General features: G+C 35.0%; 1 protein-coding gene across 1 annotated transcript; it reads right to left on the reverse strand.

Moving 5' to 3' along the window:
- Positions 1–1027: 1027 nt before the first annotated feature.
- Positions 1028–12457, reverse strand: LOC127833434 (perlucin-like protein). The gene is made up of 5 exons (XM_052358697.1): positions 12306–12457; positions 4419–4595; positions 3572–3672; positions 2816–2909; positions 1028–1942 (listed from the first exon to the last, which is right to left on the reverse strand). Exons 1-5 carry the CDS (start codon positions 12442–12444, stop codon positions 1713–1715), a joined length of 741 nt encoding a protein of 246 aa, XP_052214657.1. The 5' UTR covers positions 12445–12457; the 3' UTR covers positions 1028–1712.
- Positions 12458–12926: the final 469 nt, after the last annotated feature.

Consider the following 12926-nt stretch of genomic DNA (forward strand, 5'->3'; position numbering starts at 1 on the left):
ACAAACATAGATAGATCTAGTCCGAAGTCGAAACCTCATTTTTAAATTTGCTTATATTTTTTTTAACTGTTAATGCCTGCTAACTTACTCATAACATGCAATGTCAACGACATTTTCAAATTAACACGTAATAAACAGCAATTTATATAAACACTTTCACGCTGAAATGTATCCGTGATTAATGACGATGTATCATTAAGAAAACACAACAGCAACAACAAACAAAAGCGAAATTCAATTAGCATTTGACATCACTACAATATCGTTATCAAAAGTAATCATGCCTATAGCGGCACTTCTCGTACAAACCATTCATTACTACCACTACTTTTTTTCACGCGCCCTAACAGTGTCCCGGAACATCTTTTTGTTATAAAACAAAATACATGTTCACTGCAAAAGTAACTGTTTTACCGATATGTATTGTTATAAGCTTTAATTTTATTTTAGAAAATACATAACTGCACTGTTCGTTCATATGTTTTAGGGCCATCGGAAACACAACTTGTTTTTAAACGTATCGTTATATTTTGATATATCATTCTGACAAGTGATTTTAGGGCTTTATACTCAGGTGAGCAGCCTAGATGATTGAAACCTGATGCCTTTGTTTAATAAATACAATATATGATGATGTTTATGAACGAACAAGATGTGCCAATTTAGTCCATATGCATCGCTATTGATCGCATTAAGAACCAATACAATAGTGAATAACAAAAGCTAATATGTAGTCACATAGGGAACAACAACAGACAAGCAAACAAACAAACAAACACACTTAGCAATCGATGTTACACTTACGTATAATTAATGTTTTGGTGTTAAATACATTTACACTTGTTTCGCTTTCTTGCCAATGAACTAACATTGAAACCTATGAGATGATACAATCACGAAAACTGATCATGCTTAAAGGTATCTGTTGCATTGAAAATTCAAGTTTGAAATGGGTTTTTTTCTACAAAGGCAAGCCACTTCTTACCCATTTGCGTTAAACAAAGAATGAAATTGTTGTCGATAATTCTTCAATAATTATGTCAGAACGTAATGTTTTAAGAATGTTTTTCAAGAAATAAGGAAATTGTTTAATGAAATGCACGTGATAAAACGCGCTCTATCATAATCGCTACAAATAACCATTTCTGTATAATATATTAAACAAAAATATACTTGTGTTATGGTACAATATAAAATTATAGTAAAATATAACCTAAATGTTATTACACTTGTCATGTTCAGCCTTGTTTACTGCCTTATTTCATTCACTTTAGTCTCGATGAAAAGTATATGTTTGATTTGTATGAATGCATAAGGAGCCATTCACTCGAATCGACGCCATATCGTTGTATTATGATCAGATGCGGCATTTATTCGTGCTGATTAAAGCACGTTGCATACAGAGGGACGGAGTGAATGCATATATAGTTCTCGTACAATAACTACACAAATACATGCGTTGACAAAACAATAGTTTTAAAATCGAGCATTACATTTTCATCGAGATTCCTTCGGTAAGTGCATACATAAATACTTTACTTGGAATGACAACTATTATGAATATCTGAGTATCAATTTGTGTTTGCTTCTATGTGGCCATTGAAATTGTCACACAACATATACCACACTTTACAACTTGTTTTCAGATTGCCTTGCTTGAAAAGTTGTTTAAAAAATGACAGACAAGTTAATACACATCTATGAAAATATAATCAGATATGTAGTTCACATATTACAAAATGTTTTACTAATTGGGAGCATCCGACATCCGACCATCTCCATTCTTGAAGTTTTCCAAAGATAACACACTTCTCTGTTTCGATGTTTGGTTGGCCTTTATCCCAATATGTGTAAGACAATTCTGTTTTATCATGTTCATGTTTCCTATAGGTGCGATTTCCTGCGTCGTTTTCTATTCCTAACCAGACAGAATAATCCTCACCTGCAAGAATATGCATGTATAAAAATATACACAATTAAAGATTTTAAACACTATGGTTTGCGATTATTTCATTAATCGCTATATTCATATATATATTCAGTGCATACTTGGAGCTTTCCATGCTATCATATGCAACAATTCACTGCATATAACTTATATGTACCGCATACTCTGCTGAGGAGAGAGAGAGAGAGAGAGAGAGAGAGAGAGAGACAGAGAGAGAGAGAGAGAGGAGAGAGAGAGAGAGAGAGAGAGAGAGAGAGATAGAGAGAGAGAGAGAGAGATACGAGAGAGAGGATATAGAGATGGAGTAGAGCCTCGACTAGCTCACGTCTAGATAGCACTCTCTCTAAATGCATAATTCTCGAAAGAGAGATCTAGATGGAGATGAGTGGGTAGAGATAGGAGATAGAGAGAAGGAGATAGTAGAGAGACATAGAAGAGACCAGAGAAAGAGACAGAGACAGAGACAGAGACGGAGACGGAGCGGAGGAGGAGAGAGAGAGAGAGGGTTTAAACAACGTGGGTCGTCTTATTTTCAATGATTACATTTTGACATATGATTGGTGTGTATCTTATGTCACCATAATCATACAATACCATAGAAAGCTTACGTCTGATATTCACAAATAATAATTGCACAACCGGTCGATGCGCTGTTATATCATTTGATTTTGGTAATCCTGCACATGGGTTCAATACATACTAAGTTTATGAAAACCCAAAACAACATTTACATAAAATTAACTCAAACGTATAAGACCGATAACGAGGTTATAATTCTTATTTCGTTAATATAATGCTTTGTTGGAGGATATCATTTGTCTTATCCATGAAGTATATTGAACGTATATAAATTGATACCACAATTACCTGTTGCAAAAGGGCGTAACTCGCTCACAGTCCAATTTTGTTCATTCTCGTCATCGATTATGATCACATGACCTCCGCATATCTTGCAAATATCCTATTTAAAAATATATAAAATTATTAAGGAATACTACAATAAATGTAAAAGCGTTATATGATTTGATCATGTTCGAGTATATATTCATCATTCATAGTAGGCTAGGCTAGTGACATAAATTAACCATATGAGTTCAGCTGATGACAGTAACCCACTAAATCTACCGAAATGGTTTCAATTTTACTAGTTAAAGATACAATAACAAACCGACGGTAGTCATAGGAAACACTGAAAAATGCTTTTTGAGTTCACGAGTAACAGGGATATGTTTCCGAGCTTAGGTATATTAGGTATATTTATTGCTAAAGAAACTCATAAAGTCTAAATTACTGACAAAATTGCTTCGTATATTTATATGAGGCGAAGGTGTGCTAGAAGTTTCGAATTTTCACTATAAATCAGCTACTATGTTTATTGACTATTATTATCCAAAAGGTTCTTAATCCATTCCAGCTGACGGATTATCGTTCTATAGATATTTCAAAGACAATTGTCAGGTTATTAAACTCAAAATCTTGCTTTAAAAAAAATGCACTTTAAGTTTCTTTCAAAAATACGAATTGATGAAAGGCACGTTCCAAACTTTATCTTCTTTTCTTAAAAATAAATTATATATAAACAAATGCGTGATCTTTATTTGAAGAGTTAAGTTCGGAACTTACTTCAGCATTCGTAATTGTTTCTTTTTGAGAATGGAACAGGTACTGGGAATTGTTCCACTTCGAAGTCTTTTGTACTTTATTCTGTGGTTTATTACACTGAGCTGGAACAAATATAAATCAGCAACACACGATTCGAGTGTAGCACAAACACGCATACATATCAAATATTACATAACATGCTATTTGTTTATTGAATGGGGTGGCGTAGTGCATTAATGTTCGCCTAGCTATCGGGAGGTCCCCCGAGACGCTCCATATTGAGTTAGAGTACGTAGAACACACAGTAAAGAGTATCGACGCAAACGTGCTTAAATACACAGGTTTAAGCTAAACTAAATTAGACAAAAAACAATCACATGTTTTTATTTAAAGAAGGCAACCAGGAATCGACGCTGCATACATTAGAAAACTTTCTTACGAAAACTTTCCAATAAAGAAAAATAACTAAGATTTTAAAAGTGTTAAAGGCGACAAACAAGTGAAACGTACGTTATAAACTTTATATGAAATTAGTTGCCCCATTAGTCGATGATAGAGGGACTTTGTACATCCCTAATAAAAAGACATTTGTAAAATATTATAGGCTTTCAAAATATTTAAACATACACTTAGACTGGTTCCATTACTTTACTTCAATAGTTCAATTTCTAAGGCCACAGTTGCATTCTTATTTTTTATTGTATTAGTTGTGTTTTTGTGTGGTGTGCCCGAGAACATTTGTTTTGAGGCGCATTATATGTCAATTTGATTATCGCTTTATATAAGAATCCATATGCTTTAATAAGTTTTCTCCGCTGGTGATGCAGACGAAGTTGTACTGTGCATATATGTTTATATGTTTTCATACCAGGTACACATATCGTCATTGCTGACCAAGTGCCGTTATCACAAACGCTTGTCTTATCGCTACTGTTAAGCAGCTGGTATCCATTTTGTTCGACACATGTCAGATTTCGTGTAGACCCGACTTTTAACGAATCACCTTCAACGGTTCCATTCTTTGGAGTGATAAATGACGGACAGTCTGCAAATACAGATTCTTTTATGTCTTCAAGATTTATACATTATTTCATTTAAATATTCAATATTACTTAAACATTGGTATTGGGTAAAACAATAATATTATTGATAATAAACAATTTTACTTCAAAATCGCGAAAACCAATTGTATCACACCTTTGATCAGAAGTTTCAACCACATAACATATCTGAACAATACTGTCAACTACATGAAACATCTTAATAGCACTATCAACTTTATATCGCATCGGAACAGTTATGTAAACTACACGATACACCTGAACAGTTATGTAAACTACATAACACATCTGAATAGAATTGTGAACTGCATAACCCATCTGAACAGCAGTGTCAACTACATGACCAAACTGAACAGACCTATCAACTACATGGCCCATCCGAACAGCAATGTCAACTCCATGACTCATCTGAAGAGCACTATCCACTCATTCAACATCTGAACAGGCCTAGCAACTACAAGACACATTTGACCAGATATAACAACTACACGACACATCGCACAGCACTGTCCACTACAGCCAATAACATGACACATCTGAACAACAATGTCGATTGCATGACATATCTGAACAGCAGTGTCAACTAAATGACAAATCTGAACAACACTGTCAAAAACATGATTCTTCTGAACAACACTGTTAACTACATGATACATCTACACTGGATTGTCAACTACATGACACATCTTAACAACACTATCAACTACATGACACATCTGAACAGCAGTGTCAACTACATGACACACCTGAACAGAGTGTCAACAACATGACACATCTGAACAGTAATGTCAACTACATGATACATCTGAACAACACTGTCAACTACATGATGCATCTACACTAGACTGTCAACTACATGACACATCTGCACTGGACTGTCAACTAAATGACACATCTGCACTGGACTGGCAACTGCATGACACATCTTAACAACACTATCAACTACATGACACATCTGAACAGCAGTTTTAACTACATGACACATCTGAACAACACTGTCAACTACATGGCACATCTGGACAGCAGTGTCAACTACATGACACATCTGAACAACACTGTCAACTACATGACACATCTGAACAACACTTTCAACTACATGACACATCTGCACTGGACTGTCAACTACATGACACATCTGAACAACACTATCAACTACATGACACATCTGAACAACACTATCAACTACATGACACATCTGACAAGCACAATCAACTACATGACACATCTGAACAGCACGGTTAACTACATGACACATCTGAACAGCACTGTAAACTACATGACACATCTGAACAACACTATCAACTAAAATACACATCTGAACAACACTGTCAACTACATGACAGATCTGATCAACACTGTCAAGTACATGACACATCTGAAAAACACTGTCAACTACATGACACATCTGAACAACACTGTCAACTACATGACACATCTGAACAGCACTGTCAACTACATGACACATCTGGACAACACTATCAACTTCATGACATATCTTAACATCAATGAAAACTACATGACACATCTAAACAACACTGTCAACTACATGACACTTCTGTACATTACTGTCAATTACATGACACATCTGAACAACACTGTCAACTACATGACACATCTGAACAACACTGTCAACTACATGACATATCTGAACAGCACTATCAACTGCATAATACATCTAAACTACACTGTCAACTACATGACATATCTGAACAGCACTGTCAATTAAATGACACATCTGAACTACACTGTCAACTACATGACACATCTGAACTCCATTGTCAACTACATGACGCTTCTGAACTTCACTGTCAACTACATAACACATCTGAACTTCACTGTCAACTACATGACACATCTAAACAGCATTGTCAGCTGCATGACACATCTGAACAATACTGTCAACTTAATGACACCTCTGTACAGGACTGTTTACTAAATGGCACATTTGAACAGCACTTTCATCAACATGACATATCTTAACATCACTTTCATCTACATGACATATATCTCAACAGCACTGTTAACTACATGACTCATTTGAACAACAATGTCAACCACATGACACATCCGCACAGAACTATCAACTACATGACACATCTGAACTGCACTGTCAACCACATTGCATGTCTGAATAAATAATTTGATCATATCATATATTTTGTCACACATCAATTTATCACTAGACGTTTTATAAATGGCTAATGTATAACTTGAATATGACAGCAAGACACTCACTTCGTAAGGTCTCAACTTGAGGTCTTTTCACTCTTCATATATGAGTCCTATCTATGAAGTGTAAGGTTGTTACTAGTTACTTATTCCAACAGGGAATAAGGAACAGTTCGTTACTCATTAATCAAGCTAAACATATTTGGGATAAGAGATTTAAGTAAAATAAATACATTCAATGTTAGTTAAAATAAAACCCAAATATAATACAATTCATTGATAAATAAACGCACAAGCAATAAGGAGCAAGTTCTATATTACTTAGTCAAACCAAATTCGCAACTGTTTCTTTATAACTTAAAGGGGCCTTTTCACAGATTGTGGCATATTTTGAAGTTTGTCATTAAATGCTTTATATTGATAAATGTAAACATTGGATTTTAAAAGCTCCAGTAAAAAATCAAGAATAAAATTAAAACAAGGAAAAAAAATAGCCTGTACCAGTGACCCCGGAGTCCTGGAGTTACTCTGAAGTAAAAACGCATTAGCCCTCTCGGCTATTCCGCCGCGTATATTCAAATTAGGTATTTTATACTTTATATAAGCAATCTTCGTAGTTTCGATAATTTAAACGACAACAACAAAACTCTCCAAATTATTCAATCGTTTCGCGTTGCAACGCTTTATAAATTTTAGGTTTTCAAATCGTCAAAAGATACATATAATGGCTTTATTGGACTATGGTAAATGTTCAGTAATACTGTTTCCTCACAAATATCATAACTAAAACGAAAATTTGCGAATCTGAAACAACTTTTTTCAATTTTGTCAATTTACCAAACCGTGAAAAGACCCCTTTAACAATCTAACAGTGCTCCATCAATATGAACGATACCGCTATTTGACAAGTAAAATTGTATATTGATTATTGATGAAGCTTCTTCTTCGTGCTACGCGATTTGACAGCCACCAAATAGGAGCTTGAGAATAACAAAATTAAATAGAAATATGCAAGAATATTTATGTCATAAATACGTGTACAATATATGTATGCGTTTTAAGTTTGGTCGATGTGAAGTTAACATTTATGGCAAGCGGTTCGACGCATAATCCCAAGAAACTAGGTTTCTCATGAGAATCTAGGTTCTCAGAACGAGAACCTAGGTTCTCGCTTGAAGATTTCACATGGCTTCAAGAACCTTAGTTTTCAAATGAGAACCTAGGTTTTCATGAGAACCAAGGTTCTCATGAGAAACTAGTTTTCTCATGAGAACCTATGTTCTCATTTGAAAACCTAGGTTCTCATGAGAAGCTAGGTTCTCAGAATGAGAATCTAGGTTCTCATAAAAAACCTAGTTTCTTGGGATTATGCGTCGAACTGCTTGCCATATCCGTCAGGATTACGTGTCTTTAATACTAAATCCATGGTTTTCATTTGGGCTATGGTTCTCATGAGAACCTATGTTCTCATGAGAACCTAGGTTTCCAGAATTACGCGTCGGACGGCGTAAACTTGCTCGTTTGGACTACGGGACACATATTATTCAGTGCGCAGGATCAATGGGGTTCACATATGATTACGCACGGGCTGGACAGAATGAAAACACGCCGTTAAGAACTTAATTTTTGCATATCTCAAGTTATTAAAATATGTTTGCATTTTTTACTACATGACACATCTGAACATCACCGTCAACTACATGACACATCTAAACAGCACTACAAACTACATAATATATCTGAACAGCAATGTTTACTACATGACACATTTGAACAGCACAGCCAAAAACATGACATATCTGAATAGCACTGGTAACTACATGAACCATCTTAACATCACTGTCAACTACATTACATATTTGAAAAGCACTGTCAACAACATGACATATCTGAAAAGAACTATCAATTACATGATACCTCTGAACAGCACGGTCAACTTCATGACACATCTGAACAGCACTTTCAACAACAAGACACATCTGAACACCATCTTCAACCACATGATACTTATGAAAAACACTGTCAACTGCATGACACATCTGGAAAGACCTGTCATTTACATGAGACTTCTGAACATCACTGTCATCTAAAGAACACATCTTAACAGCAATGTCAACTACATAACACATCTTAATAGCACTGTCAACTACACGAAACATCTGAATTTCAGTGTCACTTACATGAAACATTTGAATATCAGTGTCAACTACATGTCATATCTGAACAGCACTATCAATTACATGACACATCTGAACCGCACTATCAACTATATGACACATCTGAACAGCAATTTTCACTACATGAAACATCTGAAAAACACTGTCAACTAGATGACACATCTGAACAGCACTGTCAACTAAAAGACAGATCTGAATAGCAGTGTCAACTACATGAAACCTCTGAGTATCAGTGTCAATTAGATGTCACATCTTAACAGCAATATCAACTACATGACACATTTGTACAGCACTTTCAACTATATGACACATCTGAACAGGACTGTTTACTAAATGACATATCTGAACAGCACCGTCAACTACATGATACATTTGAACAGCGCCGTCAACCACATGACACTTCTGAATAGCAATGTCAACTACATGACATATATAAAAGGAACTGTCAATTACATGAAATATTTATACAGCACTATGAATTGCATGACACATCTGAATAGCACTATCAACTATATATCACATTCGAACAACAGTATCAACTACCAGACACATCAGAACATCACTATCAACTACATGACACATTTAAAAAGAACGTGCAACTGCATAACACATCTGAACATGGCTGTAAACTACATGAAACATTTGAAATCTCCGTCAACTACAGCTCCTTCAAGCAGATTCATGTCAACCTGGGGTGACTTCAAGCCGACTGGGTGACTAGAATCGGCTTGAAGTCATCCCAGGGTGACAAAAATCGGCTTCTAGTCACCCATGGGTGACTTCAAGCCATTTCAGGTCGACAATGACCCAATCAGCATAGCGCATTGGGTCATTGTCGACCTGAAATGGCTTGAAGTCACCCGGGGGTGATAATAAGCCAATTCTTGTCACCCTTGGGTGACTTCAAGCCGATTCATGTCATCCGGGGATGACTTCTAGCCGACTGGGTGACTAGAATCGGCTTGAAGTCACCCCAGGGTGACATGAATCGGTTTCTAGTCACCCCAGTGTGACTTCAAGCCATTTCAGGTTGACAATGACCCAATGAGCTCAACTACAAGACACTTCTGAACTTAACTGTCAACTACATGACACATCTGAACTTCACTGTCAACTACATGACACGTCTGAACTTCACTGTCAACTATATGACACGTCTGATCTTCACTGTCAACTGCATGACACATATGAACCTCACGATCAACTACATGGCATATCTGAACGGCACTTTCAACCACATGACACATATGAATAGCACTGTCAACTATATGACACATCTGAACAGAACTGTCAACTACATGACACATTTGAACAATGCTTCAAACTACATGACACATCTTAACATCACTATCAACTACATGACATATCTGAGCAGCACTGTTAACTATATGACTTATTTGAACAGCAATGTCATCCATATGACACATCCGAACAGGACTATCACATACATGACCCATCTGAAAAGCACTGTCAACTACATGACACATCTGTATACAATATTTGACCATATCATATATTTTGTCGCACATCAATTTATTACTAGACGTTTTATAAATGGCTAATAGATAACTTGAATATGAAAGCAAGACACTCACTATGTAAGGTCTCAACTTGTGGTCTAATTACTCTTCATATATTAGTCCTATCTATGAAGTGTAAGTTTGTTCCTAGTTACTTATGCGAACAGGGAATAAGAAACAGTGTGTCACTCATTAACCAAATAAACACATGTGGTATAAGATATTTAAGTAAAATAAATAAAACCAATGTTAATTAAAATAAAAACCCAAATATAATTTAATTCATTAATTAATTAACGAATAAGCAATAATGAGCAAGTTGCATATTCCTTAGTCACACCAAATTCGCAACTGCTGCTTTATAACGTAACAATCTAACAGTGCTCCATCAATTTGAAAGATACCGCTATTTGACAAGTTGAATTGTATATTGATTATTGTTAAGGCTTCTTCTTCGCGTTACTCGATTTGACAGCAACCTTAAGGGAGCTGGAGTATAACAAAATTAAATAGAACTATGCAAGAGTGTATTTGTTTACAAATACGTGTACAATAAATGTATAAATGTATGTGTTTAAAGTTTGGTCGATGTGAAGTTAATATTCAAAGCAAAAAATGCCAGTTCGGTTTGAACAAGAAATAATTTCAAGTGCGATGAAGAAACCCACAAAATAAGCAAATTAATTTAAATTGCATGTCAAGCAACTGGAATGCATTTAATTTACATATAATGTTAACTTTATTTTAATCAATATTAACTTATAATTGTAAAAAATACCGTATTTTAGAACTTTTCTTTTCTCGTCAATCGCGGTTGACGGTCTCTTTAACAGTTACATAATACGTAAATTAAATGCATTCCAGTTGCTTGACATGCAATTTAAATTAATTTGCTTATTTTGTGTTGGGTTTGTTTGTATTTACTTAGGGATAGTATGAACATGTTTCTCAAACAGCTTGGGGCCTTTTCACCTTTTGGTGAATTGACACAAAAAAGTTTCAGATTCGCAAATTTTCATTGTAATTATTAGTTATGATATTTGTGAGGAAACATTAATACTGAACATATTCCATGCTCTAAATTATCCATTATATGCATTTATTGGCGATTTAAAATCCTGAAAATTATAAAGCGTTGCAACGCGAAACGTTTAAATAATGTGGAGAGTTCGGTTTTTGTCGTTATATTTTGTGAAGTACAAAATATACCACTCATCTTATGAGCACGGATGGCCGAGTGGTCAAATCGATAGACTTTTACTCCAGGGGTCAGGGATTCGAGCACAGTTAAGGGGTACTTTTGTTCTTTGTTTATTGTTTTACTGGAGCTTTTTAGATCCCATATTTACATTAATCAATATATTATAGCATTTAATTACAAACATCAATACATGCCAAAATCAGTGAAAAGGTCCCTTAAAGCTTGAATAAGGAATTATAAACTGTTCCTTATTCCTTATTGTAGGAACAGAGAAAACAGTGAGGCTACATTTCCTATCTTTGTGTTTAAATTAATCCGTAGAGATGAATTAACATGATGCTGCAGTTGTCTCTAGTTGTTCCCATTAAACACGTGTTAAATCTGTGTTCGCAAAAAGGTAGCTCTCGTGTCAGTTATATCTATGTTTTAATTACATGCATGCATATGCTTAATATTTTAATAACAATATAATATTTAAGTTGTAAATACTTAAAAAAAAAGATTATGAAATTAACATTAAGATAATCGTTGGTAAAAGTGCTGTAATGTACGTAGCTATACTGATAAAATTGTGATTAAAGTTAAATATTGAACATAAAGAAAAAACTAAAATTTCATATCTGCTACCTTTAACACATTCCGTTATTTTCGTCCATTGGCCATTTGCACATTTGCTAACTACGTTTGTGGTGTTACGGGGGCTGTAGCCTGTGCTGCAATTCAACGTTCTAGTGGCATTTTCATAGAGAGAAGAGTTGCCGATCATCTCCCCGTGTGTCGGGTTGTCATACGGAGGACACACTTTAAATGAACGGTTTCCAAATACAGAATATACAAATAATTGTTTTTATAGGGAGGGTGGGGGCAAGCAGATATGTGTACGTGTTTAGCCTTTTTGAGCCTTGATTGAAATATGTTTTAATATAAAAGAAACTCTTGTCAGAAAGTTCTTACAATACAAAGTTCATGTACGTTGTGTTTTCGGGATCAGAAAAGTACAAAAAGGAACAACAATAAAATAAAATAATGATAGCGGATAAGAATAATTTTTATGCAATAATGTTTGGTAATGCTCGTGGTCATGTTTATGTTCCGATGTCGCTGTTATGAAGAAGCCTTGGTTTCATTTTATGAAATGTGGAATTTGTTAATATGGTATACATTTGCATAATTTAAGACAATTATGTGTACACGCCAACACCGTTATTTCGAACACCGATAATCCGAAGTCACCGTTAGTTCGAAGTA

This window comes from Dreissena polymorpha, chromosome 6 (assembly GCF_020536995.1).
Source record: "Dreissena polymorpha isolate Duluth1 chromosome 6, UMN_Dpol_1.0, whole genome shotgun sequence".
NCBI lineage: Eukaryota > Metazoa > Mollusca > Bivalvia > Myida > Dreissenidae > Dreissena > Dreissena polymorpha.

Excerpts from the sequence above, each read along its gene's own strand:
- LOC127833434 (XM_052358697.1), bottom strand. The coding sequence starts at position 12,444 with ATGATCGGCAACTCTTCTCTCTATGAAAATGCCACTAGAACGTTGAAT. Across the intron at positions 2,910-3,571 it reads AAACAATTACGAATGCTGAA|GATATTTGCAAGATATGCGG; the intron begins GTAAGTTCCGAA and ends ATTTTTAAATAG. Across the intron at positions 1,943-2,815 it reads GTTACGCCCTTTTGCAACAG|GTGAGGATTATTCTGTCTGG; the intron begins GTAATTGTGGTA and ends ATATTCTTGCAG.